The 27,479-nt window shown below is 53.5% G+C and overlaps 9 protein-coding genes across 9 annotated transcripts; 3 read left to right on the top strand and 6 right to left on the bottom strand.

The window, feature by feature from the left end:
• Positions 1-5,713: 5,713 nt before the first annotated feature.
• Positions 5,714-6,685, top strand: CABS01_07289 (uncharacterized protein; the record flags this gene model as incomplete). Its single annotated transcript, XM_060540652.1, has 1 exon — positions 5,714-6,685. One exon carries the CDS (start codon positions 5,714-5,716, stop codon positions 6,683-6,685), a length of 972 nt encoding a protein of 323 aa, XP_060403537.1.
• Positions 6,686-8,021: 1,336 nt separating this feature from the next.
• CABS01_07288 (O-methyltransferase) lies at positions 8,022-9,521 on the bottom strand (the record flags this gene model as incomplete). Its single annotated transcript, XM_060540651.1, has 4 exons — positions 8,022-8,338; positions 8,455-8,921; positions 8,988-9,114; positions 9,188-9,521. The coding sequence occupies 4 exons, from the start codon at positions 9,519-9,521 to the stop codon at positions 8,022-8,024; spliced, it is 1,245 nt and encodes a 414-aa protein (XP_060403536.1).
• A 1,698-nt stretch (positions 9,522-11,219) lies between these two features.
• CABS01_07287 (methyltransferase domain-containing protein) lies at positions 11,220-12,535 on the top strand (the record flags this gene model as incomplete). Its single annotated transcript, XM_060540650.1, has 2 exons — positions 11,220-11,700; positions 11,865-12,535. 2 exons carry the CDS (start codon positions 11,220-11,222, stop codon positions 12,533-12,535), a joined length of 1,152 nt encoding a protein of 383 aa, XP_060403535.1.
• A 347-nt stretch (positions 12,536-12,882) lies between these two features.
• CABS01_07286 (endonuclease/Exonuclease/phosphatase) lies at positions 12,883-13,785 on the bottom strand (the record flags this gene model as incomplete). The annotated part of the gene is made up of 1 exon (XM_060540649.1): positions 12,883-13,785. The coding sequence occupies one exon, from the start codon at positions 13,783-13,785 to the stop codon at positions 12,883-12,885; it is 903 nt and encodes a 300-aa protein (XP_060403534.1).
• Positions 13,786-15,404: 1,619 nt separating this feature from the next.
• On the bottom strand, positions 15,405-16,781 carry CABS01_07285 (uncharacterized protein; the record flags this gene model as incomplete). The annotated part of the gene is made up of 4 exons (XM_060540648.1): positions 15,405-15,823; positions 15,907-15,974; positions 16,032-16,534; positions 16,596-16,781. The coding sequence occupies 4 exons, from the start codon at positions 16,779-16,781 to the stop codon at positions 15,405-15,407; spliced, it is 1,176 nt and encodes a 391-aa protein (XP_060403533.1).
• Positions 16,782-18,083: 1,302 nt separating this feature from the next.
• CABS01_07284 (cytochrome P450) lies at positions 18,084-19,908 on the bottom strand (the record flags this gene model as incomplete). The annotated part of the gene is made up of 5 exons (XM_060540647.1): positions 18,084-18,249; positions 18,309-18,983; positions 19,049-19,405; positions 19,472-19,592; positions 19,650-19,908. The coding sequence occupies 5 exons, from the start codon at positions 19,906-19,908 to the stop codon at positions 18,084-18,086; spliced, it is 1,578 nt and encodes a 525-aa protein (XP_060403532.1).
• A 1,310-nt stretch (positions 19,909-21,218) lies between these two features.
• Positions 21,219-21,510, bottom strand: CABS01_07283 (uncharacterized protein; the record flags this gene model as incomplete). The annotated part of the gene is made up of 2 exons (XM_060540646.1): positions 21,219-21,293; positions 21,355-21,510. The coding sequence occupies 2 exons, from the start codon at positions 21,508-21,510 to the stop codon at positions 21,219-21,221; spliced, it is 231 nt and encodes a 76-aa protein (XP_060403531.1).
• A 1,388-nt stretch (positions 21,511-22,898) lies between these two features.
• Positions 22,899-24,995, bottom strand: CABS01_07282 (uncharacterized protein; the record flags this gene model as incomplete). Its single annotated transcript, XM_060540645.1, has 2 exons — positions 22,899-24,410; positions 24,468-24,995. 2 exons carry the CDS (start codon positions 24,993-24,995, stop codon positions 22,899-22,901), a joined length of 2,040 nt encoding a protein of 679 aa, XP_060403530.1.
• A 468-nt stretch (positions 24,996-25,463) lies between these two features.
• On the top strand, positions 25,464-26,993 carry CABS01_07281 (uncharacterized protein; the record flags this gene model as incomplete). Its single annotated transcript, XM_060540644.1, has 3 exons — positions 25,464-25,697; positions 25,747-26,809; positions 26,869-26,993. 3 exons carry the CDS (start codon positions 25,464-25,466, stop codon positions 26,991-26,993), a joined length of 1,422 nt encoding a protein of 473 aa, XP_060403529.1.
• Positions 26,994-27,479: the final 486 nt, after the last annotated feature.

Below are 27,479 nucleotides of genomic sequence, written 5' to 3'. Positions count from 1 at the left end.
CTGGTTCGCGCATGGCCGTTCAAGCCCTGTCCGGCCAGTCCAGTCCCAGTCGCAGTGAGCGTGACCTCGTGGTCTCGAGGATCATTACCAGTTCTGGGACTGGTGGCTTCGTGGAGGAAGTGACTGAAGTCTGGATGGGTGTGTGTGGTCGATCGTAGGTGGCTGTGGTCCCGCGCTGGCGAACCCGTACGGAATTGGAGGGTCGGACGAAGAACGGAATCCAACGACCTGATTCAGATTGTAGATTTGGATTTCCTCGTGTGATAATTGGTGCTGACGGGACCGTTTGGAAACTTTGCAGTTGGTTAATAAGGTTGGTCGGCATGGATATAGCTTCAACGTGCGGTGGCTGAGCAAAGCTGCGTGGGTTCACGGAGGACTCATGCGATGCTCCCATTCGCATTATTGAGGCTGGCCTAAAGGCTTCGCCCTCGTGTGAAGTATCTCTTGTAAGCACTTGGTGAGGATGAGAGCCTGTCGCATCTCAGGCGCGCGAGATAGACGGCAATCTACCCATCCATCCATCAATCGACAATGAGATGGGATGGATGGATGGATGGATTCATGTACGCGAGAAGCGAATCGCTGCCCACGGGGTCGGGTATGTACGATGACCGCTGGGTGACCTCCTCCTGGGTCGGCACGTCAGGTCGCAGCAGGCGGCATACATTCAGGTTGACGCGGTAGGCGATGATTGGGCTGGTGTGAATCAGGGACGATGCGACGGCGTCCAATCCAAGGGTCAATTGACTCCTGGAGTGGTGTGGTAGCAGAAGCCAAAGATGCGTGTGAGTGATGTGTGAGGGTGTGAGTGAATGCGTGTGTGAATGGAGGATGAGTCTGACATGTGAAAAGGAGATCAGGGACTGCCTGTCTCACTCTCAACCACTGAAGCTCAGAGCAGAGCTATCAACTGCGCCGCGAATGACAAGGCCGCTGAATCCTGCAACGGAAATAGCACCCCCGTCCAATAATCTGAGCCTTTGGTAACGTGGTAAGGGGCCTCTCATCCGTCAAGAGGCGCGCTCTCAGAGTCGAGATCAAGCTGGGAATGAATGACGCTTGTGCTAGCTACCGTAGTCTCACACCAGCTTTGCCTCTGCAGCTGCTGCGTGCACTCACTCATGTGACTATTTCCTTGTCATCCCAATGTTCCTCCTCTGTATGGTTCTGAGCAACGGGCATGTTGTTTTGGCTTGTGATACGTGATCCTCGCGATACCACCTCGTCGTCTCGTGAAGGCTACATAGTACCAAAGTAAGAGGTGCTCATATTGCCTTTTACGGAGAGACGCATGATGATGGGGGTGGGTGAAAGACAATCCTCATAATTCATTCGTTCATGCTCACTGGCATCGAACTCACTCGCTTTCATTAAGCATTTAGCATTACAAGCTTTTACCAAAGAGACCAGCCCTAATCAAGCCCTCCTTCGCAGGAGATTTCGCAATATTCTGCCCCTCCTTCACGAAAATCCCCAGGAAAGCAGAGCCAGCCCAAAAGGAGGGGTGAAGGCGCAACACAGTGACACACACACACACACACAACGTTCGACTCATTCTTCCACTCCGCACACACACCACTTGCTCCGCCAAACTCCATGCCTGGACCTTGCCCGGCGCTCTAGCGACATCGGCGGTTGTGCGGGAAGAATCCCAGTGAGGGGCCGCCGTGGGAACTCTAGACTTTCTTGACATGGGGGAGAACCTTGCCGCCCTGCACGACCAGCCCACAGCGTCTCGCCTTGACTCTCTTTTTCAATCGTTCTTGACCGTGAATGCACGCTCATCCAACCCACTCAAAGCCAAGGGAGAGTCAAAACGTCGTACCTGTCACTGTCAAGAGTGAACGAAGCTAGCGGGTGGACCGAAACGTCAGAAGAAACGAAGCGAGACGTTTTGCTGGTTTGATTAATACAAACAAAACATTCATAGTCGCGCCAACCGAGGACTGACGCCCAGCTTTTTCAGCTCTCGGCTCTTTCATTGTTCAGTAACAGCGTTCCTCAAAGAAAAAGAGCCGAAGCTCATGCCGGCCGGGAGTGCCTCGTTCTCAGGTAGAGAAAGGGTACGGTATGCTCACTGACATGACTTGACGAGATTCAAGGCCCGCCATCCCGTTCCCGCCCGTCAATTCACGCAGCAAAGTGAAGCTAGAGAAGCAGCGCCGCCGTCCTACTGTTCTAGTCGCCGCGACTTAAACTCTCGGGCTGCTCTCCGGCCGTCTCAAGCTCCCAGGTCGTCTCTTCAATAGTGTGAAAGAGCTAGCCCTCATTCCATCTCCACGAGCCGTCGAACAGCGCATCAAAGGTGGAGTGATATCAACACCACGTCGCCGGGCCATCCTCGTCTCGAAATGGAGGCTTTTCCGTCAGGCCGCCTTTGAATGCCCTCTTTCAATCACACACACAAACACGCGTTCAGCACACACTCTTTCAGTGACTACAGTTCTCATCTCATCTTCAGTTACTCACTTTTCTCGTATCATTCAATACCCCTCAATCTCATCATATCGATTCTCAACTCTGCCCATCTCATCCCACACGCGTCCACTTGTGCGTCACCGCTACTCCGACTGGGAGAGGCTTGGGAGGATTTAAGCCCCCTCCTCGGAAGTTGTCGAGCTTTTCCTGGAACAACATCAGCGCTTTACGCAATTCAGGCCCTACAACCCTTCTCCTGTGCCAGGGACCCATTCTGCGATCCGCCGCCTCGCATGTGCAGTCTCTCACTTGCACGCAACCACGCGCATGAAGCCCATCATAGGTACATAGCAAAACAGACAATAACTGCAGGCCAACTCTATGGTCCTGAGCTGTTCCTCTTACGGATGAAGGCCGAGTACGGTCTAGAAAAGGGTACCTACACTACACACTACACGAACCATGACACACAAGCACACACCAGGCGCCCCTCTCAGCCTCTCTTAGTCTTCTCTCCTTTCACCCAAAAAGAACATTAGCTGCATGAACAGAGAGGCGCCGCAACGCAACTTGAGACGACAACGTGAAAGATCAACGCGAATCCTCTATCCGTAAAGCGCAACGCCTCCCGCCAGCAGCGGGCGAGAGGGCAAAATTCACTACCACCTGCATGCTGGAAGTGGATATCCTGTGCCTCTGCAAGTCTCTTGTGTTACTGTTTTGCTTCCCAAGTGCCCACCCACTGTGACTCGCCTCCCCCATCTTTATCATCTCCACCGTGTTGCGTCAAGAGGCCTGGAGGGCAACACAACGCCCAGAGGTTCTAGACTCAACTCGACTCCAGTCCGTCGCCGGTGGCTCGCCTTTAACGCTGCTTCTTCTAAACCGTCCAAGTTAGCACTTAGGTACCGCTCTCTCATCTCATCCCAAAGATGCGGTCTTTATCGCTGGGATTATCTCTTAGCGTGTAGCGCATCGCCGGGCGACTACATCATCGTCTCAAGTTTCGAAACTCTGCGACACGAAAGGCCCTTTTCCCTTTTCCTTTCCTGTCCTTTGGCCTCTGCCCCTCCCCCTCTTCTCTGTAGTTGGCGTACAGGCTTCTACCCTCCTCGGTTTTCTCCCGCTCTCTTGTCAAAGGACAAACCTGCGTCTGAAGAAAAGGTCGATCGGGACCTGGTGCCGGTAAAAACTGTGCAAAGGCGCTGCAGACTCGAACTTCTTCGGCCGCTGTTCACTTCTAATTCCCGATATATCACCGTGCCACTTTTATCTGCTCATTCATCTTCGATCCGTGTTTCCCTGCCCAGTCCGCTCACGCAACTTGTCTCTTACACTTGTGCGGTCTTGAGACATGCATATTGAGACAGCCTTGGGACCTCGGAATCTAGAACTTGGAGCTTCTTGACATCGGCGGCTTGTCGTCTCATCAACAAGTTACAACCGCCCTTCGCCCACCTGGCCACCTGCTGCACCTGCAGCCTGTCTACTACCCCCCTCCCGTCCCGCAGCAGCACACGACTTTGGACTTCACACCCCCCCCCCCCCCTCCTCGTCTGATCTTCTGGCCGCCGGCTTGCTCTGCTGCTCTTCAGACCGTTCAGTAAGGACTCAGTAGTGTCCCGTACGCGGTCTCTGCATTACCTCCCTCTCATTCTCTCTGCCCCGTTGATCCCAGTACGGCTACTTGTCGCCCTATAAACCTTCCCAGCCATCTACAAGAATTACATCCCTCGCCCCTTCAAACCGTCTCCGCTGCCAGGCCCAGCACACATTTTCCGACCTTGACAAGACGGGAAAGACATTGGCATTGTTCAATCGTCGCAGTGGGCTTCCCGCATAAACCAACTTTTAACAACAAGCACCACCCCTAACCCACCGACGCCAACGAGAAAGACAAAAAAGCCAATCCGTACCGGGGGATAACCTCGCAGCTCATCCCGGCAGGCATAGCAGCAGCCACATCATCCACCCACGCATAAACGGCGATCAACCCAACCAAACAACTCCAAGCTTCTTTCTCGAGGCGGTGTCTGTACCTACATATTTCCATCCCGCGCCCTCCCTCCACCACCCTCTCTCCGGACGACCCCCCTTCTGCCGTCACCCCACGCTGCAAAGTCCTGGCGGGCAACGAAGAAGAAAGAATATCAACAACAGTCTCAGTATCAGAAGCAAGACTGAGAAGAGAGAGAGGGCTTTGGTCAAACCAGCAGCTGCCAACGCCGCCCGCCTCCATACACTCCATCGATCGATACATCTCACATCCCCCTCCATTCCTCAGCAAGACATCCCAGGTCCCAGCTGCAGCACCACGAGACCCCATCGGCGCCTCACCGCAACATCCTGACCCAATCACGGCCCTCTAGCCCGCCCACGACGACAACCCCCCCTGCCACCCTCGACCGGGGTCTATCAAACCCAGCAGCACCAGGACCTCACGATCACCACACAAAATAGGCCCTGTACCCGTTCTCGATTCGCAATAGTTGCATCGTCCACCTCTGGCCCTGTAAGGACCTGCATCTCCCGCCTTTCAAAACAACAACACTTCCCTTCTCCTCCTGTACTGCGTAACCAAAAAAGGGCCACGAACAGGGGGCTTTCCACGAGACGAACTGTCGAACCAGTACGCCAACGAGTCCACTCCGACACTTTTGTCGTCAGATCAACAGGAACCTAGAAACGGGGGACCCTCATCGGAGGGGTCTAGGTTTTCTTTCTCTCCTTTCGTTTATTGACCGCAACTTCACACACAATCGAACGCTCCGTTCAAATCTCGTACCTCATCTCCGCCTTTTTCTCTCATCATCTCGTCAACTGGGGTTTATTTAATACAATAAACATCCTCCCCTCCCCTCCCCCTTCCCCAGTGTCCCTGGGAGGCCTTTCCGCAAGCGAGATTCATCCCCTCGACTCGACGTCTTTACCTTCGCAGCTTGAAGCTTGGTTCCTAAAAGCTCGCTGGTCGGCATCGCGTTTCTTCCAACTCGTCACAGAAGTACAATAAGCGCAACCACCTTCGCTATCGCATCTCTTCCTTCGCCTGTGCTCGATCAAGTGAGGAGGGAAATCATCCAATGGCTTCATGACGAGGAATTCACTTTCTATCGTTCCGAGTTCTATTATACAAAAAACATCATATACACCTTTAGTCACAAAGCATTTTCAAACCCCGCCTGAAGCTTGCGTGAGAGAATATCTACCCGTTCGACTCTTCTCACCGGCCAAACGCACAAACGCACAACAACACATATTCCCACATCGATAAAGAAAACAAAAACCACACAACATGTCTCGCCTCTCACCCTTCCCCTCCAACATGACCTTCCGGACTGAGTCCCGCGCCAGCGTCGCCGCCTCCGACACGACGTACTACACCTGCGCCTACCAAAGCTTCCACGACGTAGAGCTCTACGCCCCGAGCTCCCCGCCCTCAAAGACCCCCGTCCCCGCCCCGACCTCGGCCCCGATCCGAGCCCCGGCGCCGGCCCCTTCACACTACCACCACTTTCCGTCACCGCACCCGCAACACCACAAGGACAAGGAACCCGAACCCGCCGAGATGCGCCGTCAAGACTCGGGCTACGAGTCCCTGCCCCCGCGGTCCTCCTTCTCCAACCCCCGTCGCACATCGACGGCCTCATCCTCCCAGTCCTCCTCCACGCCCGCCGCTGTCCCCCGCTCCCGTGGCCGTCCGACAGTGCGCCGCGCAGCAAAGACGAGCCCGTACCCGGCGACAACGGCACGTACTAGCGGAAGCAGTCTCTACCACCCCCAACAACGCCCACACGCCCAGCCGCAAGCAACCTTCTTCCATTTCCCGGCGCATCCAACAGACGTCGAACTCGCCGCCCGTCGGCCCTCGCGCCGCGGCGACGATCTCGAGCTCGACCAGCGCCAGCTCCTCCTCTCCTCGCCCGGTAGTCACTCCCACCCCCAGCAGCATCAGCGGGACAGCCAAGAATGCACGGAGCTCGCGCCCCCGCTGCCGCCGCAGGCGACGCACTACTGGACCAGCGACCGCACGCGGAGGCTCGAGTACGCCGCCATCGACGCCGCGAGGACGGGCGTCAAGGGGTGGATGAAGAGGCATCTTGTTCCGGACTGCTTTGTGCCCAAGGAGAAGCACGTTGCGTTCGACGACGACACGGGTAGTGTGCGGCGGTACAGGCTCGAACTTGATGAGGACATGCCGTGCGAGAAGGGGTGTGGTGGGCGGAAGAGGGGTTGGTTTGGGTGGACTCGCTCCAAGACGGCTTGAGTCTCCTTTACCTTCACACGCTTCTTGCTTGATTTTTACGTCGTTTTCTCTTTTGGTCTTTGATGCTGGTGTTGAACGTCTGGGGTTTTGATTTCGGAATCATGGATTGGAAAGGGGATGGGAATTGCATTGACATCATTGAGTCGGCGCGGCATTTGCACAAGCGGCTGGGCAAGGCTGCATCGGCGTTTTATACCCAGCATTTGGTATCGTTGGATTCTTCGTCATACTTTTGTTTCCTTCTTTGCTTTATTGCATAATCTTGTTTTTAATGTTTTATTGTTCTGGTTGTTGAGATTCTCTTGGAAACGGGGGATGAAGACACGGAGAGAGTTGAAGTTTGAGTATCAGAATGGCATAGCGACACACAGATGATAGACGACGACACGAGACTTGGAAGATTGGAGAGAAGCGAGTCAGAGAAACAAATGTCTTTTTGAGGGCTACAGTTACTCGTATACAGACTGATAGTTATTTACACATGTAGTCTCCAAGAGACTCAATTACATATCCACATACACGCCTACATCATATTTTACATGCCTTCTTTGACAATGTCATTGGCCGTGACCTTCATCAATCATACTTGCCCGTGGACAAGTGAGGCTCTTTTCATCTGATATTCCCATTAAACTGCCATCTGATGTTGTGGCAGATAGTGCCAACGTCTTCCAGCCTACTGCAACACCACTGAATCTCTGCATACACCGCTAGTCTCCAAGACCCATTTGCAAAAAGCCTACATGAGCCTATCTGTCTGCACACTCGAAAAGCCTGGTGTCCTCCCGCCCGTCCGGAGCCGGAACACATTAGGCGGACCGGACCGGACAAGCCGCCATTCCGGGCGAAAGAAGCGGTGAAGAATTGAGTTATCACGACCCGCTTTGGGGGCTTCGCTAGGAATCTTGCGGCTCTTCCCCGGGGCCGGGGGTCAGTATTAATAGGGGCTAGCCGAGATTCATTCCAGTCCTTTCTTGCTTAAACGGTGACTCCGGTGATGACCGGAACCGATTAGCTAGGGGTCCTGTAGACATGGCATCCGACTTCAGGCCTGAGAATGCAGAGGCTGGCGGTGTTGCTGATACACGTTATGCGTGAGGTTGAAGTCAACCACCTCTCGTCTCCCGTCGATCTTCGATAGTGTCATATTAAGTTGCTATCTACTGGTCTCTCTCTCGTCGGCCTACACATCAACGACTTCACCGCCTATCCCAGCCACATCAGTCCAGTCAGAAAGCATCGCAGCCGCGAACCCAATCCTCCTCGCGCGGACACACAAGGACTACTGAAACTTCCGATCTCATCTCGAGATTCGACCCTCAAACTCAAGATAGCCTCACCTCGCGGCCTTGACGCACTCAATCACGGCAAGGTGCCGCCACGGTCCCTCACCCGTAGACACGCTCTTGATCGCGAGGCCCGCCCTCCCGAGAATGTCGGTCCAGCACTCGAGCGATCTTTGCTTGCCGCCAAAGGTGAGCATCATGAAGTCGAGCATCGTGGAGGTGTAGTGCGGCGGGTTCCCCATCACGTCCTCCTGGATCAGGAGCCGGCTGTCCTCCGCCATGGCCTCGGCGATGATGCGGAGCATGTTGACGCCCAGCTCGTCGCCGTAGTTGTGTAGACACCGGCGGATCCAGTAGGTCAAGGCACCTTGAAGTCATGACACGGTCAGCTACCAGCCTGGAGACTCCTTGCGATGTAAAGGCAAGTGCATCTGGCTTCACCAAGCGGTGAACCAGCGAAATCTCGAGAAGATATCATCTCACCTTTAACCGGCTGCTCCTTGTGGAAATCAATAACCTGCTTCTGCACCAACCTCATATCCTCATCATCAAGCTTCCTCACAGCCTCCACCACCTCAGCACGATCCTGCAACACACACCTCTCCAACGGAAGCCCAGGGTTCTCGCGATGAATCGCCTTGATAGACTGGCCCCGTCCCGCACCGACATCGACAAAGAGTGGCCGGTCGCTTGCGTTCTCACGAGCGTACTCGACAACCCACCCAAAGTCGTAGATACCCGAGATGGGCATCTTTTCCTCAATCGGGCCCATGGCGCGCAGGAACCGCTGCATCCGCGGCGGGTCGTGCTGCAGCATCTCGTACCAGCCGTACTCTGGCACGCCGTATGCGTAGGTGCCCGGGACGTTGTTGAGAGTCTGCGGTTCCTGGCGGCCGTACTTTTCAAAGTAGGCTGGCATGTGGACGTACGGTACCAGGCCGTTTTCCCATCTACACTAGGGTGTTAGTAAGGCATTTAGAGGGCAATGGTTGAGGGGCGGGAGGGAGAGAACAGACGCCATGCCGACGATTTGTCCCGCTGGGTGACCGTCGATGTAGATGCGAGAGCGCTTTGTGTGCGCGACGGAGTCGTCGCCGACTTGTTGCAAGATGCCCATTGAAGTTAACACACCACCAGTCCGTCCTGAACAAGTGTTACCAGAATATTCCTAATAGCTTCAATGGATTGGCCCTGAGGCAGTGCATTTCAAACTCACGTATCAGCGATACATCGGCGTCGACCTTCTTGGCCAGTTCACCGTACGAGATACTGCCTTCGGATGGGATGTGATCATAAACCTTCCATTCCCAAAAGAGCCGGTTCGCGCCCAGCTGCGCGACCTGCGCCGTGGCATCGAACCACTCATCGCCGGGATCTTTGACGGCGTTGATGAGCTTATTCGCCGCGTCAATGATGCGCCGCCGTTGTCCCTTGTCCAAATCACCTCCGGACGGCCCGGGACTCGTCACGAAGCTCTGGAGGGCCGCGTTGACTTCTTCCGTCGCTGCCGCGGCCTCCTCCCGGATCTGAGCGCCAATGTCGCTTGTCATTTTCGGTGTGGGACCCCGAAGCAAGCAAAGTTCTACCGGGTCGCTGAACGGCGCGGAATTTGCACGGCCGTGTTACACGGGGAATGTGATTACGTTCCCTTTCCGAACGAAGTTATGTGGATTCTGCTGCAGGTTTGCAGATCAACGGTGTGATTGCATGGGAAGCAAGTTGACTACGCCGCACGAGAAACCGGGCACACGGGATTTGACAGGCGTCGCGTTGTTGGAGAATGTACGAGTACGGAATGTGGGTGAGATGGGATGATGAACTCTGCCGTCCAGTAACAAGTCAAGCGCACATAAAGTTTCAGCAATGAATGTTGAGATCGGAGAGGGGAACAATGACTTGAGGGGTGAGGGAAAAGCGCGCAAAAGAATAACCTTTGGTCCGCATTTCCCTCCTGATGCGCCTCAAGTTCCCAAGCTTCTCCTCACTCGATGCGGTGATGCTACGTCCAGGGATGGACGGTAGCTGGATGCGGCAGCTCGGTGTGGTGTCTCAACCCACGTCGGTGAAAACGTTCCGCGGTCGTCTAGTCCTACATGTTTCTGCATGAGTTGGGGACACATTCCTCGAAGGATCGGAGGGGTTTCAACCGGCTAGCCAATGGCGCAAACGCCGCTACTGTCAAGCTAAAGCAGCACAACCAGTCGAGCCACAAGAATTGAGTGAAAGAGGAGGGGGGCCACAGACGTGGACTGACGGTCCGGCGGCTGGAGGACCTCGACTTTCAGAGGAGGGGGGGAGAAAGAGGAGAAAGCAGGACCGCGTGCTTGAAAGAAACCCGGCCAAACAAGACGGAGAAACAGAGACATCTCAGAGCGCCACTGCATGACTGCAGAGCGTTCAGCTCTCTCACAGACACAATGGAGGAGTCTGCCGTGTCCAGCTATTCTGCTCATGGCCCACGCTCCGGGAATAGTCTGGTGAGAAAAGGAATCGGCCTCTGTACTAACACTTCTAGACCGTGGCGCCGGTCTCCTACCAAACCCGGCTAAAGTTGTTCAGGACGCAGCTTGATAGGTCTGTTGAGCAAAGAGGATGGCGCAGGGGCATTAAAGTCGACTGAGCCGACATGCCACTTTGGTACGCAGACACACTTCAGAAGCCCAGACGTTTCCTTTTCGTCGAGCTGCTGCTGATGTGCCGCTGATAGACAAGAACAAAAGGTCCGAAGCCGTACGGTAAGGAATGTAGAAAAAAGAAACAAACGAACCCCGAAACTCCGGTCTCAACGGCTTTCATTGTGGGCTTTTCCTGTCTTCCACTTTCTTCTTTTTCTTCGCCAGATGGTCATTCGACTTTGCTCATACCAGACTGGCTCGGTCCACGTTATCCCCCCCTAACCACTCTGCCTTTCTCCTACGTACGGGGTGCCGCTCCCAAGGAACCGTTTAAGGTTTCTGACAGAAAGACACTTATGTTCCTGGACCTGGTCAAAGACCCCAGCACGCGCTCCCCCTCTCCGTCTCATTCTTACGTTCGCGAATCTCCAGTTCAACGTCCAGTTTGGGCACATCCTGGCCAGACACACGAGCCCTCACTTGAGAACCCCAGGCGACGTCGATCGGAGACGGCGGTATCAATCGCTCCTCGGTGACAGAGTCGAGCAGGAACCGCGGGAAGGGAAACGGGACAGAATAAGCCGCTCGTACGTCTCCTTCTCGAGCCTGGTTTGAGCCAGCATCGCACAAGTCATGGCGGACACCACCACAGCAAGGGCAGAAGCCGACCAGCCCGAAAAGTCACCCTCCCCCCCTCTGCCTCAATCGGGACACCGCTCGCGATCAGGATCGGGCGGACGGCAGACACCACCACAGCAGGACTTTGAAGCGGAGAACGTGGTCGAGGCCGACACGGAAGATGACGGCGCGTCGTCGCGGGCGGGGGACGAGGTCTGGGACGAAGGGTTCGACGGCAGCAGCATCGGCAACCACTCGGCCTCGACGTCGCTATCCAACAGCGTGCGCGACTACGTCTTTGAGAACACCCGGCGGTATCACAAGTACATGGAGGGCCGGTACCTGATGCCCAACGACGAGCCGGAGCAGGAGCGCGAGGATATGAAGCATGCCATGTGCGTCAATGTCATGGATGGAAAGCTTCATTGCGCGCCGTTGGAGAATCCGCAAAAGATTATTGATATTGGTACGGGGACGGGGATCTGGGCTATTGATAGTGAGTTCCCTTTTCGCATGATCGTCTGCTTTTAAGTATGCTATTTTGATAGCGTCTTCATGATAGACATGATGGCATCTAGACGATTAGTCTGGACAACCCTTCACCAGACGACATTCTTGAATGCGCAAATGACCTTGAGCAAGTACTGACACCATCTCAAGTGGGCGATGAGTACCCAGAAGCAGACATATCCGGCATCGACCTGAGCCCAATCCAACCAACCTGGGTACCCCCCAACGTCCGCTTCGTCGTCGACGACGCAGAGGCAGAATGGGTCTGGCCGCCATCCTCCCTCGACTTTGTGCACGCGCGGCACATGTGCATGGCCGTCAAGAACTGGCCGCGCATGCTCTCCCAAGCCTTCACCGCGCTGAAGCCCGGCGGCTGGGTCGAGCTGCAGGAGCTGCGCTTCGTCCTGCAGTGCGACGATGGAACGATGCCCGGGCCCGAGGAGTACGGCTATGGCAAGTTTGTGGACCTCTGCATGTCCGGGTTCCGGAGCTTCGGCATCAACCCGCTGGCGATGGAGAGGAACTCGGAGATGCTCCGCGAGAGTGGATTTGAGAATGTTGTTGAAAAGGTGTGGAAGGTGCCCATCGGGACGTGGCCGCGGGACCAGAAGCTCAAGACGATTGGGTTGTATAACCGCAGCATGCTCATTGATGCGCTTCAGGCCGTGAGCATGGCGCCGTTGACAAGGGGGCTCAAATGGAGTCCTGCCGAGGTGGAGGTGTTTTTGATTGATGTGCGGAAGAGCCTGATGAATGTGTCGATACACTCGTACCTGACGTTCCATGTGGTGTTCGGGCAGAAGCCTTATGATAGCTACTAGATATGAGAGGGATTTGGCGTTTGCTGGTACAGGAGTTTGGCAGTGGTTGCACCAAGGTTGAACGGAGTTGGGAGGAAGATTTCTCAGCCATCAACTTAGGTTTCATTCGATTTCGTCAGGGCCACGATGTCCGTGAACTATCAGCACCGAGTGCCACAGATACCTCATTACATGACAAGCCACCATTCTCCTATGCCCTTCGTGATGGACCAAGACAGTACGATCAAGCAGGCCGTCTATATAGGGTAGGTACCTAAAGTCTCAAGGAGTTGCTGGCTGAGGGTACTAGATGTTCCCCTCAACTACTTTAGAAGTCCTCCTAGTACGATCTGAGATCCCCCGTTGATCTACACATCAATCATAACATCAGCGACAACAGGTCGATGATCTGATATATACACGCCATCGTCAAAATGATTCGGCAGAACCGCATGAGTCAAGAAGTCCATCCCTCTGACCGTCGGATCGCGCACAAACAAGTGGTCAAGAAACGTATCATCCGACGTGTCATCCGTGAACGCAGTGTACGTCTTCGAGTATCCCACCCTCCTAGACTCAGGAACTACATCCCGAACATCGTGCAAGTTCCCATCTGCGATCAAGATCTGATACGCCGCGTTATCCGGCTCAATGTTCAAATCGCCGCCCAGAAACACCGGCACAGCCCCCTCTGTCGAGTTCTCCCACTCCTTCGCCAAGCCGACCAAGAGCTCTGCACTATGTTCCCTTGCAACCTGGCCCACGTGGTCAAAGTGCGTGCACATATACACCAGCGGCAGTCCACTCTCTACATGCTGGAACGACGCGACGGTGACGATGCGCGAGAGCGCGGCGTCCCAGCCCTTGGACCCGGGAACATCAGGTGTTTCGCTCAACCAGTACGTCCGGTTCTCCGTGAGAGTCCAAGTGCCCGGCCGGTAGTAGATTGGCGAAAACTCCCCGGCAGCGACGCCGTCATCACGGCCGACGCCGACGTGGGACCAGGCTTGGCCCAGGTCTTGGGCGATGTCGAGGAGCTGTTCTTCGACAACTTCTTGCATGCAGACAAGTGATTCGGGCCGGGCTGCGGTCTCGTAGTTGAGCTGAGAGAAGAGGCGAGGTCTGCGGGCGGACCAAGGTGCTTCGTTGGTTCCTGGGTCTGGGGTGGCCCAACGGATGTTGTAGGTTATGAAGCGTAGAGCGAGGTCGGATGGTTGGCAACTGACCAGGCTCGCTCCAAATAGCAACGTTGTGACCAGGTAAGACTTCATTGCTGCTTGAAAGGAAGTACGCCTTAGACTCGTTTTACATGTGGCACGGCAGTGCAAAATGAATGGAACCAGAACAGCATTTATGACTAGAATCTTTGGTCTGAAGGCTTCCGGAACCTTTACTCTTCGAAACACACATGTTGAATACGATCGGGTGAGGGGAAGCACACTGAGAATCCGGATGGCACGCTCGCAGCTGCAAGTCGTCGTCACATCGTTATTTCAACAAGTCTATCTCTTGACCTTCCGCTTCAGGTTACCGTTAGGCCGGCAATGTTTACCCACGTTTCTCTGATCGACGGCGGGCTCCGGGTTCACGTGGGATCCCAGTGGCCGCTCATTCGCCGAGAAAGTGGATACCATCCGGCCAAGGAGGGGTCGACGCCGGGTCGGAGGCCTTCTCAAGGTGATGGGGCAGCACGGCATCGGGCTTCTCCCCCTCGGAGCCCGCGTCTAGTCTATCGGCTTACTGATGAACATAACAATCATCACTAGAAGGAGCTCTTGAGCCTCAAGAAAGTCGCTCGAAAAGCTCCATGCCATCATCCCTTCTTAGCTTATTCGAAGCTTACCCGGTTGAGGCATAGATCGCTGCGCTTGTCTGTTTGGCACTGAGGCTCTGGGCCTCGAACTTGTCTTTTCAAGGTTCATGGGATTATGAGAATGGATATCTCGCTCGTCAGCCAAGACACTCGATCCCAATCTTGCGCCTCAGCAAATTGCCAGAGCTCCTGAATTTCGACCAGCACCGAAACTCTCTTTTTGCCAAGATTTGCCGTAGACGCTGTTTCCAAGGGGGTTGGTTCACCGCTTAACACATAACATCTTCAACAATCATTCATCTCCTTTTTAGTCTTATCAGATCACGTCAGCGAGCTGCGGACTGGATATGGAATTTTGCCCGAATTACTTTTCCCCTGTACTCAAGCTCCACCGTCGTACTGCTTTCTTACTGCAGTACCTATAGGTGGTAGTGAGAATCGACACAGGTTCACAACCACGAGCAACTTCTCTTCTTGGCTCGGCTATCGGGTCTGCCTTGTCTCGCACTGACATAAAAGCCGGATATCCCACTTTGTGCGTAAATCCTCAATAATACGAGCCACGAGGTTCTCCTCCTCGTCCACCCACATTCCCGATCCATTATTGGGGGCTGGGCCGCAGGGCAGGTGTTCCTCCGTTGGAAGCTGGGCTCCATCCAGTTCATTTATGCATTGATGCTGAAGAGGCCAGAGCGCCGTTCAGGGGCAGAGCTTCTTGCAGGGACAGGGGTCAAACACGTGTGCTGACAGCCAATATGTTCATGATGCCTGGTGGGATCTTTTCTGCCCATTTGCTCTTTGTCACCCATGTGGAGTTTCTGCTGTCAAAGAAGCGGAACAGAGGCTAAAGCATGAGGGTTTTTGGGTCACCATTGGCTAGTGGGAGGATTTCTGCTGCAGTTATTTTGGCCACTGCCTTGGTTTTTGATTAATTTCCGTTGACAAAACGCGCACGTCGGGTTGGAGTAAGGTTGCATCCCAAGTGGATATTCTACAGGATTTTATACATTAGTCTGAACACTAGCATCCGTACCTTTGACATTCCAACATCCACCCGGCTATTCACGTCCCTTCCTTTCAGTGACGATCCAGAGACCCAGAACGACCTCCTGAACCTCTCATGTCGTGTGACATTTCAATGTCGACCTGATATGTGTACTGCGCGTGAATGCCGCCCTTCTGGTCGCTCGGCAGCAAATCCCCCTTATCCGAGTCGCCGTCCTGGAGGCGTTCCCAGGTCTCGTCCCCTCTGCCGTGCACCGTCGCCAGGCTGAAGCCCACGTCGGTCGGGTTGCGGAATCGGTCGCGGCTCCTGGGCTCGAGCGGCTTGCTTCCGATGGTGAAGAGACCCGTTTTGGTCCCGCTCCCGCTCGGGTTCGTCTTTTCCGACGTGCCGCGGGTTCGCGCGATGAAACGGCGTAGCGAGGGGACCGATGAGGCGATGCAGCCGATTCCGGTCTCGATGTTGGAGCAGAGCATCGTGTGGGCGACCCAGACTGGAAAGGCCCCTGGTCAGCTTTTTTCATGACGCAATGGATTTGATTCTTGGGAACCGGAAGAAGGGGAGGGCTCTACTCACATTGAAGGTCTGTCTGGCCTTTGAATTTGTTGACATAGGGGATACGGACCATGGTGATGATAGATGCCCTGGAGCTGCGTTAGTCTTGATGTCGTGGTCTGCTTTCCTGCAATGGTCAAACTCACACCGAGGCAAAGGACAACAGTCCAAAGACCTGGAGCTTCGTCTGCGTCTTCATCTGCGTGCCCCAGAGAATGATAGCAGGCACAACAACCAAAGCCAAATCCGTCACAATAGCCGAACTCGTCGCAACGTGGCCGATGGCGATGAGGACATCAACAGAGCTGCACGTTCCCTCGCCACTGAGAATCATCGTGGGCGTCCAGATGGCCTCAACCGGCTGACAGTATAACAGCGTTCCGATGAAGGTGATCATGAAAGAAGCCCACGTGACGCCGAGCAGGACCCAGACCGTGATGCGCAGAGCATTGTTTGTCGTGATGATTCGTTGGATGGTGAGGCAGACGGATGACTTGACGAGAGCGAGGGCGACGACGTATATCAAGATCCAGATGATGTAGATCTTGAGGGCCTCTGAAAACATCCACATGTTGAGCTTTTCTTGCAACGTGCCCAACCCGACGAGGCAGCCGTATATCGTCAGTCCCACGCTTGGTACGTAAACCACCTTTTCACAGGGCAGATTAGCGAAGCTATCCGGTTTCTTCGATATTGTAAGAGTGGCATACCGTTCCCGCGAGCATCAGTCCATCGTCTAGGCCAAATGTGCCCTCAACGAGGCGCACGCTCGTTCGTACGCCGACACATATCACCGATATGACGAGGAAGACGGATGATATGATGATGATGGCTAGTGGCAGGTGCTCCGGCTCGAGGATTCGTAGATCGGGGTCGACATTCGTTGACAAGGACATATTGGGCGACACGTGGTCTTTGATCAAATCCTTTCTTTTCGTTAAGAAGCAATCCACCCTCACGCCACGGTTTTCGAATGTGGTGTTGACAACAAAAAGTAGGCACTCCCCGAGTTATAAACCTCCGGGTAGAACCCTCTTCGGGGCTTCAAGTGCCGCAGCCGCAGCCTGCAGATCTATACTACTAATGCAGGGGAGCAGGATGAGCCGCTTGGGAACTAAATTCAGTTCCGGTAGTAGGAGGCGGCGTAGCAGTGGTAGTCTTGGGTTGGGTCTTGGACTGCTCGAAAAGATCAGAACCGGGGATCATGTTCCTGGTTTCCATGGATGCAACCCCAGATATTAACATTTGGGGGGCGCTACTTTGACACTTTGACACTTCGAGAACTGTCATAGACCTCGTAGATGCTCATAGGCTTGCCACTGGTCGAGAAAACCTGATGCAACCAACAGGGACCGCCTTCCAACAAGAAGGGGGCCATAGACCCATGGGCCATGGCAACCGGATGGCCTGGAAGAGGAAAAAAGTCAAGAAGCAGTTCTCGAACTGGGTCTTATTTGCCCACTTTCCCGTCACCAATGATCACTAATGAAGGAACCGGTCTTCAGGCCGAGAAAGCCCGGGTTGGTTGGAATTGGGGGCCGCTAGCAAAGGCGGCACAACGCTCAGGGGTCCGTTGCAAGAGGATGAGCATCCACCGCTCGAGGACTCCACAGCACTAGGCGAAAGACATCACCAACGTCCGAAGAGAAGCGTCGAAAAAGTTGCATGGAAGGATGGGCTTGACATTCGACCAATGACGGGATCTGACATGTCGCATGGCAGAACGGCGCTAGTTGAAGCAGCGAAATCCTCTGCCACGATCGTTTTTGGGGGTTGAAACATGTCGATCACTACGACGTCGAAGGGGGCCACAATTGGGATCATCGCCGGCCACAGTAAGTATTCTACGATGGAGTTGTGGGAGCCGTTGTTGGACGGTCATCTCGTACGAGGATAAGACGAGCCGTTCTGCCGCTTTCGGGTTCCAAGATGTGATATGCCCAGTTCTGATCTGACCGGTCAACGCCCCCCGGTTGTGAAAAGCTCGAAAGAAAGAGACAACCAACCCGAGCCGTCCCGAATAGGTTTATTCGTTCATCCTGGGGCACACATGCACGGGGGTTTCTATGCGTAGCGAGACGGCATCCACTCTAGTATGCATGTTTTTGGAATAGTTGAGATTAAGAAATAAACTAAGACGGCCGGGAACGCGGCACCTGTGATAATCAAGTCTAACCATGGGAAACAATCTAAGACTGTTAGACTATCGTCACCCGCACGCCATTCGACCCCGGCTTAGTCACGGGAATGAACATGTCGTGATCGTAAGCAACGTCCTCGTCCGTCGTCTCATACAGACGCATCTTGGGTAGAACACGCAGAGCAAGCGCCGTCAAGCACAAGTTGAGCTCACACAAGGCAAGGCTGTTCAAAAACAAGTCAACAAACACGGTTCTCACCAAGTCAAGAAGATTTCAACTCACTTCATGCCTAAGCAAGATCTGCTGCCCTTGGAAAAGGCAAGCATACCCTTCTCAACATCCTTTCGGCGTTGGTTGTTCTCGTCCAGCCAGCGCTCGGGAATGAACTGATACGAGTCGGGGAACACAGTCTCGTCATGGTGCGTGATCACAGCAGACATGCCAACAGCGTAGCCAGCAGGAATGACATACTCGACAGGCTTCTTGTTGAACTCGCCGCGGTAGACCAGGTTCTCCTCAGTAGGCACACGAGCAGTACGCGCAGAGACACCGTACGAAAGGCGAAGGCCCTCCTGGAGGACAGCACCCAAATAAGGCAGGTTCTCGAGACTCGTCCAGCCGGGGAGGTGCTTGGGGTCGTCGACGACGGCCTTCAGCTCGTCCTGGAGCTTCTTGAGCAGATGGGGCTTGGTGAGGAGGTGGTACGTGATGACGCCCAGGGCCCAGCTGGTGGTCTCGGTTCCCGCGCCCACAACGGCGGCCGCCTCGTCGGCTAGGCGCTGTGGGTTCTTCTCGAGCAGCTCCAGGTCTGACTCCAGGAGGGACCCGAAGACTGTGGGGCGCTCGTGCCGGATGCCGGCGTCGAGCTCGGCTTTGGTGTGCTTCACCTTGTTGGGAATATCAATCTTGAGCGTGCGGATGAGCAGGGCAATGTCGGCAGGTAAGTAATCCACAAGCCTTTTGAGAGTTAGCATTTTCCATTGCGTCTCGGAATTGTAGATGGGCTCAAGAAGCAAACATACCACTCTCCAAGAACGGCAAAGGACTTGGTCCAGGGAAAGAATCGGAAGACAAAGACAGGTCTCAGGATGGAGGCAGTCGGCTCCCGAAAATTGGGGTACCAGCCGTCTTGTCTGAGGAAACCGAAGCTCTCACCGAAGCAATATCCGGAGATAGCGTCAGAGGTGAAGCAGCTGTAAGCCATTGTCACGTCGAAAGCCTCCCGCTGAGAAAGCAGCTTGTCGCAAAGCTTCTGGACCAGATCGTGAACGTCGCCTTCGAGGCGCGCAATATTGCCGCGAGAGAAGAACTTGGCCAGGGGGATGCGACGAACGCGATGCGAATCATGGTTCACGGTTCCGAAGCCAGACTCGCCCAAGCTAGACAACAAATGTTTGATAAGCAATACTGCTCCTAGGCGTTCTCATCTACGTATAAGAACTCACGCAGAACCGTTAATCTGGTGGACAGGCTTGTCGCGCTTGCGACCACTGACGGCGTAGATATCATCTGAAAAGTTGACGTCGTTGCAGTGTACTTCGTGGGGGCTGATGCGGACGATGGGGCCTTTGCGACAACGTTAGATTTCGTCTTGAGTTTCCCGAAGAGTGCAGCTAGACTTACCATACTGCTCGTGCATGCGGCTAATCTCCCTCGTGTAGCGACCGAAAAGAATGACATCGTAGTAAAATTCGGGGATGTATGTGGCTGCAGACAATTTAGGTCCGGGAATGTGGCTCAAAGGATGCAAAGGCGAGATGTTGTAGAGCGCCTTTGCAACCTGGTACAGCAGCCATAGGCCGGCAAGACCGAGCACGGTACGGACCGAGAGGTACGACGAGGAGACGTCGAGGGGCGACGACGTAGTCTCTATGGTTGACATTGTGTTATTCCTGATTCGCCAGGGAACGGGAACTTGGGAAGGATGAGAAGGAAGCTTTCAATCACGGAATCCAGAGAGCAGAGGAGGAGGGCATTCTTCTTCGTCTCTTCTCTCACATCTCCCAAGACTTGCGCCACGGTAGAATGTGTGGAGAGTCCGGGGTGGGATGAAGATAGTCAAAGGGGCGGTCCACACGTTCTGCATTTGACCTACACCCGAAAAAGCCAGAGCACCGAGGTTTACAACGTTGGAGACATGGGTGGGTGGCATGAGCGATCAACGGGACGCGCAGACAAGAAAACCCCGAAGAACGGCAGATGTCTCTTAGTTGTCGGTGTAGGTTTCTCATACGTGAAGGGTAAGGCGAATTGGGCTCGGAAAACTGATCATGGGCGTTCTAGGCAATCCGAATGGATGGTCTGACATTCGCACGGCAGCAATCCATTGTCTGTTCGCGCTGCAACGACACACGCAATCCCTGAATTAGGGTGCAACGGCTTTTTTCGGTGGCTCAAACTTGAACCAAAGTTGCCTAACTCGGAGATGTCAAACGGCCCGCTAAGGGGGGAGGGGGAGCTGGCTACATGGAGATTTTCTTTTCTGGGCCCGGCCAGTTGGTTGGTTGAAGAATGAGGATCCCTGAAGATTGCGGCCATGGGAAACCCTCCTTTTCTATCCCCTTGTTCAAGTTGTGGGACCCCGGACTTCTTTCGGCCATATGAAAGCCCCTAATTACGTTGCAGCCAGCGTCATTCGGTACACGTGTAGATGAGCGCGGGGAGTCGTATTTAGTGGCCGCTCAGTCTCTGGAAAGGGGATGGAAATCATGAGTGATGGAGCCTGTGGGCAGGCCGGAGTTTCGGACAACGCACCGAGTGAGTTGAGCCGACAATCATGCTCGATCGGCCTGCGGGGCCGGGTATCCACCCCGGAGCACTGCCGTACCCGGCGCTGGCTGCCTGCCAAAATTCCGTTGAACACCGTGCTTACCACTCCGGTGGTGCCACAATTCGGTATTTGAGGCGCTATATGGATTATCTGCCAGTTTTGAGCAATCATAGTTAGAGGCAACTAAATGGAAGGCACTATAATGGTGAAAGTGAGTTCTTTTCCACTTGTGGATGGTTTTCTGTTCAGATGAGGATCTTCGATTTCTATGAAGGCCACTAAAGATTTCTTGGAGTCCCAAAAAGAACATGTAACTACCTCACTGAAAGCTTCACTCCGCAAATATTGATAGGGGCACCCTGCACCGGACTGCTCTTGATAATGATGATGATGATGATGATGATTGAAGTATGCTCGCGACCTTAACAGTACTTGGTGTCACCAGGAGGAGCGCACTTGCAGGCCGGTCCATCAGCTGCTTGCCAAGGAACGCAGCACTATGGAGTCAATGATTAGCATCAATTCATAGCCTTTTTCACGTGTTAATGATGAACGTACCCAGCTACCAGCGCATTCGCCAGCGCCACCGCAGTTGGCCTTCCAGCAGTTGATTTGCCTGACGAAGATGGCAGAGGCCGCCTCGCCGACCGGATTTGCCAAGGCGAGGGGAGCCGATACGAGGAGGATGAGGTTTGCGAGAGTGATGGGCTGCATGTTGGGCGAAGTGGTGCGTGAGAGTGAGGCTTGGTGGCGAACTGTGGCCAATGATGCTAATGCAATGACGAGGAGAAAAAGAAGTAGAGTTGTAGAGGACATTGTCGATATCTTATACTTGTAGGGCAGAATGTGAATTTCTCGATTGACTCAAGATGCCAGTTGAAATACAGGGCTAGCAGATGATCACATTGCTGTGTTGGTCAGGATTCTGGTGATGTCGTTTGGCACCAGCCATTGTTAGAAAGATCTGGAATCAGTTCCTGATACCATGAGCCCCAGTATTTCGTTTTAAGAAGCTTTACAAGCCACCGAGAACTCCGCATTGCAAAGACGGTCATGGCTTGGCGGATTATAGGTTGCGAGTGTAGCATTTTGGTGCATTCTGGCCTCTACTGAGGATGTATAGGGTGAGGATTTAGCATCAAAGAATTCCGCCAAGTCCGTCGCTTCGGGTAGGCCCCAACTGACAACATCGGTAACGTATGGGTATCTGCTCATCGATGCCAAGCATACCTGGAAGGGAAGCTGGGCGTGAGGTTCAAGCACAAAGCACTGTGCTACTGGCTGAGGCATGGAGGTGGTGAAATAAAGGTACCAGGCGTTCTCTACCTAATCAGTAGATAGCCGAACTCTTCCTAGATACGAAGATTGACACGCCTTTAGGCTGTATCTATCCAGAATCCCCGGCTTATTGAGCTCAAATTTCGGAATCCATCAAGTCTTCGAAGCATGAGGAGAATGACGGGCTGTAGTGATGCAAAGCTATGACTCGCGAAGTTTATATGTCTAAAAAGGCCTCCTGGATTTTACTATCACGGCGGAAGCCACTTCCTGAATCGGCTAGTATTACGGCTCAATAAAGCACAGATCTATGTTGTGTGGCGAGTTTAATCTGCCAAGGTAGTCGTATTGAAGCAGGGTGATCTTTGGCATCCCGTTGAGACCAATCGACTACCTCACCGAGAAGGCTTGCTGCTCTCTGAGAATCTCAGTCAATGATGCCGTTGGATTTGGACTTCATAGGCATCAGGCTCGCAAGGCAGACAGAGGATGGCATGCATGCATTCTAGAGACTCAGCAAGCTCGTCCAGTGGTCGCAATCACGGCTCAGAATCATGATAATGACATTGATGCTGGCTATACCATGGAAAATGACAGCTGCACAGGGCATATAGACCCGCGGAAGCATTCTTATCTCGATCCAAGTATCAATGGGAACATCCCTAGGATAAGACTTTCTGGCGGGAACATTGGTTTGAGCTAGACTTGGTAAATAATCTGAAAACTCAATGCCACAGCGAGTATCTAGTCGCCTGGATATCTACAGACTAATTGAGTACAGCACCTTGCATATGTGCAGTTACGCGGACCCTCGAATCCCATCTTCATTCCATTATCGACATTGGTGTCATGTCTTCGGGAACAGGGCCAGGGATATCCGGCCGATTGCGGAAGATGGCGAAGCACACCTCGGCGATGTCCTTGGCCATAGCCGGACTAGCCGCATCGATCTCCGCTCCGCTGTGTCCCATCCTCACAAGCTTGGCTTTCGCCGATACCATGTTGGCGATGATGAAAGCCTTCCCTACAAAGTCTTGCGTCGCGAGCCTCCTTTCGGCAATGAGGGCGTAGCGGTCGATAATATCTATGATCCGGTCTCGAAGCTCGGCGATTAACGTCCAGGGCTTGTTGTCAGTGATGGACACTTCTAGCTGAAAACAGAGGAACAACACGGCTTGTAGGGCCACTGTACGAAACAGAGACCCGGAGGTCCTCATCATGTTCACCAGTCCACCCACGTCATATGCTTTGGCCAGTTTGTTGGGAGGATCAATGGTCTCGAGGATGGAGATGGCGGTGCTGACGCACAAGGTGTGCGAGAACGCCAACGTGGAGCTTCGTTGAATGCCAAATGGTAAGTGAAGAGCAAGTAATGACCTCTGACAAAGAATGGCTGAGAAACATAGAGCAAAAATTCCCCGGTCAGGAGAGCTGTCTGCTAGCAGCGGATGTGCTGCAGCTTCAAATGTCTCCTGCAACTTTGAAGCCTCGTCGTATTTCGTGGAGCATCTGATGTCATTGAGAAAGTTGGCGATACGCATACGCGTTCTCAGAGTCAAAATCAAGTAGCCCACAGGTGACGAGTCACCTCCGGCGACGCTGCCACCTGATCTTGGAGGTGTTGGTAACGACATATCCCAGTCGTCAGGCCCTATCGTTGTCAAAACCCCCTCATTCATTGAGCTTTGTAAATCTAGCTCCAGGATCGTGTACCAGAGATTTTGTTGAGTCTCTAGCTCGTCCTTTGTAAGGCGGTCTCCTGTGACTGAGGGATCGCGATGCAGGCCTGCCACCATGGCGTTCCGCGCCAGCATACCCGATGAGGACCAAGTAGCGGTAGAATCCAGGCTGTAGACCTGCCTCATGATGTCAATCAAGCAGCATGCTTGGAGAGTGCTGACATCGCAAGGGTTCGAACGAAGGGCGACGCCCTGCCACGCTAGGATGAGATGCCACCACCCCTCAATCTTGGTGTCCGGCAATCGGCCGCTGTTGATGTCTAGAGTACCATTTCCAATGGCTATGACCAGCAAGATTTGTATGCAGTCGGAAATGGGCACGCTCTCAGGCTTTTCCCAAAATCTCAAGACCTGGTCTTGGAAAATTGGCTTTTGTAAGAGCGCAAAGACGGAGCCAAAAGTTTCGAAATATCGCTGGACTAGAAACTCCGTTGTGCTCCTTGGTGGAAACTCTTCAAACATGGATAGTTGGGGCCCCTGGGTCTCTCCGAGAAAGAGGGTTCGGCGCTGGTACAACGAAGTCTTGAGCTCATTGAAAGTTGTAAACTGGCCGCCAGGTAAAGAGAACCCGGCTCGGCCCATGAGAGCCATGATATGCTGGAACTACAACAACTGTTAATGGAGAAAAAGCGATGACGTTGAGTTTTGTCATACCTTTGGGAAAAGCCAGTGGTTGCTACTACGCCCGTACCACGTTCTTCTCGAATTGAGTTTGCTCGGCTTTACGGTCGGGGCCCCGGCGTTCTCGGACATACCCAGCGCGTCTGCGTTCCCATCAAGCAAGCCCTCTTGGGCCCCAGGAGTCGGTGAATCCGCGTCATCGTCTCTTACGCTTCTGTCTCGAGACTCGGAAGCTGAAGCGCTGCGATTCACAGCAGGCAATATGCTTTCGGGTCTTGCATCTACCTGATCGTCGGAGTGGCCCGGTGTATGCCTGACGTCGGGACCTCGTTCCCTATCGGTGGATGCTTGGTGCCGCTGCTGCTGCTCACGGGGCGATCGCTTCGGTGCGCTGCCGTGGACCGGTCTCACGTACGTGCATTTCAGCGGGGGATTGTTCTTTGAGCACCGGTCGCAGGGCCGCTGCTTATTGCATTTCAGTTTTCGGCGATGACATTCGAGACAGACGAGCATCGGCCGCTCCCTTCGGCGCCGGCGCGTGAGCACCGGCGTTTCTTCCATTTGTTGGGCGTCGGACATAGTAGTCGAGTGTTTGCCCCGGGTGAAGTGGGTACAATAACTAGCATTCACAGTCGGCAGATGGCTGCAGATGGGAATATGAACGTTTGGCAGTGAAGAGCAAGATTGTTTGTTGTTTGGGATCGCCGGAGATTTGAGGTTGACTGAGTTCAGTCTCTCTCTTCGATCACCGACGGTATTTGAACTGATCCCCACCCGTAAAGCCGAGCACTCGACTTTGGTTTGCCTTACTAACCGGACTTAAAGGTGGGGAAGGTCGACAAAGCGTGTGTTACACGCAGCTATCATCGAACTCTGCAGATATACCCCCAGTACTTTTAGATACGAATCGACTGAAAAGAGAGATACTAGGCCTGTTCTTAATTCTTATAAAGTCTTCAGAATGGTAGCGGAGGTTGTAGCCTGGCTATTCGCGTTCTTGAGCCCATTGACTGACATCTCTATTACATTATGGGGGTACAGGATGACCTCCCCAACGTCGTCGACTGGACTGATGAATACGATTTTGGCAATCCTCGGAACTTCTCCCCAGGTAAGAAGTGGGGAACAACAGTTCACTACGGTCTTGTTACCTTCATTGTCACTTTTGCCAGTTCAATTTTCAGTACTGCAACTGAAGTGACGAGCGAGTCATTCGGAGTGTCAAAAGATGTCATGCATTTAGCAACAGCACTCAATGTTTTGGTAAGTAGAGCTATGCTATGGCAGATTCAATACGACTGACCGTGGATAGGGGTTTGCATTCGGACCCCTGGTTTTTGGACCGCTCTCCGAGTTGTACGGTCGCAAGACTCCCCTGCTACTGGGACTCCTCGTCTTCTGCGTTTTCAACATACCAGTTGCCGTCGCAACAAACGTCGAGACGATATTGGTATGCAGGTTCGTTATCGGTTTCGGAGGCGCGGCTCCTTTAGCCATCGTTGGCGGCGCACTCGTTGACCTCTTCCTTCCCATTGAAAGAGGCATCGCGGTCTGCATTTTTGCTGGCGCAACGTTCATGGGCTCCATTTTCGGGCCAATAGTCGGTGGCTTTGTCACCGAATCCTATTTGGGATGGCGATGGACGGCTTGGTTAACATTCATTCCCGGTGCTGTGCTGTGGGCGATTCTCTTGCTGTTCATCCCGGAGACATACGGCCCAGTCATACTCAAAAGAAGAGCTCGGGAGCTCCGTTTCGCAACTGGCAATTGGGCACTCCATGCTGCCGTCGAGGAGCATCGGTTGGAATTGAGCGACATCGCACAGAAGTATCTCGTCAGACCTATCGCCATGCTCTGCCGCGAGCCCATCTTGGCCCTCGTGACAGTCTATATGTCGCTCATTTACGGTATTTTATACCTCTTCTTCGAGGCTTACCCGTTCTCTTTTTCCGCCAAACGCGGTTGGAGTCTAGGCGTAGGAACCCTTCCGTTCCTAAGCCTTGGGTTCGGTATTGTTCTTGGAGGAGCGGTCGTGTTACTACACCTCAAACTCCGGTACGCAAAGATATACAAAGCGGATGGGAAGGTGCCGCCAGAAGAACGCCTCATTCCAATGGTCTTCGGTGCTGTTTCACTACCAATAGGCATGTTGTTGTTCGCCTGGACAAGCGATCCAGACATTCATTGGGCCCCCCAAGTCCTTGCAGGCGTTCCCACTGGGATAGGGATCATGACCATCTTCATACAAGGGTTGGTGTACATAATCGACACATATGCTCAACTCTCGAACAGCGCCATTGCGGCCAACGTATTTCTGAGAAGCTGGGTTGGTGCTGGTTTTACTATGTTCGCGACCAGCATGTACAGCAAATTGGGTAAGCTTGATCATCTTTCTACTTGAAAAAGCTGTGCCATTTGCTCACTGAAGTGGTAGGCGTTGCGTGGGCATCATCGCTACTTGGTTTCATCTGCGTTTCTTTGATACCAGTCCCAGTTTTGTTTCTCAAGTATGGTAAAGTCATCAGGAAGAGAAGTCGGTATGCTCCGTTTACAGACTAAAGCATTCGTAAGCCACTGTTAGAACAATGAGGTTGAGATAAAGGAAATCTATCAACACATACAAGTGATGAAGCTCTGTGCGAACAGTGCCGTGTCCTGCGGAGTTAAGTGCCCCCGGATTCAGTCGAAGCCCTGTATATAAACATACCGGTAGATTCAAAAAGGCTTATAGAGGGTGAGCTCATAGGCCGACTCATGTCTACTTAAGAGGTGAACGTAGGTTCTTGACTTAAAGTTCTTTTCGTTCCTGCGCGGAGGGGCTCTGCGGCGGGGTTCCTTACTCGGTAAGTTGTCAGCAGCACGTAATACGACCATTGCGCTTAATCTTAAACACGCCTAGACCCTTGAGTCAACCGATTTAAATACATGATGCTCTTTAATTCTGTCTAGTCGGATGACACTTCCTACCATAAGTAGACGGCTCCTTCCATGCCACTTGGTGATTCATTTACGTTGCGTGAAACTACCTCACGAAGAAGATGTCTA

This window comes from Colletotrichum abscissum (assembly GCF_030869225.1).
Source record: "Colletotrichum abscissum strain IMI 504890 chromosome Unknown Scaffold_15.1, whole genome shotgun sequence".
Lineage (NCBI taxonomy): Eukaryota > Fungi > Ascomycota > Sordariomycetes > Glomerellales > Glomerellaceae > Colletotrichum > Colletotrichum abscissum.
The sequence above is the reverse complement of the archived record's forward strand: the minus strand, read 5'-3'. Positions and strand labels throughout refer to the sequence as shown.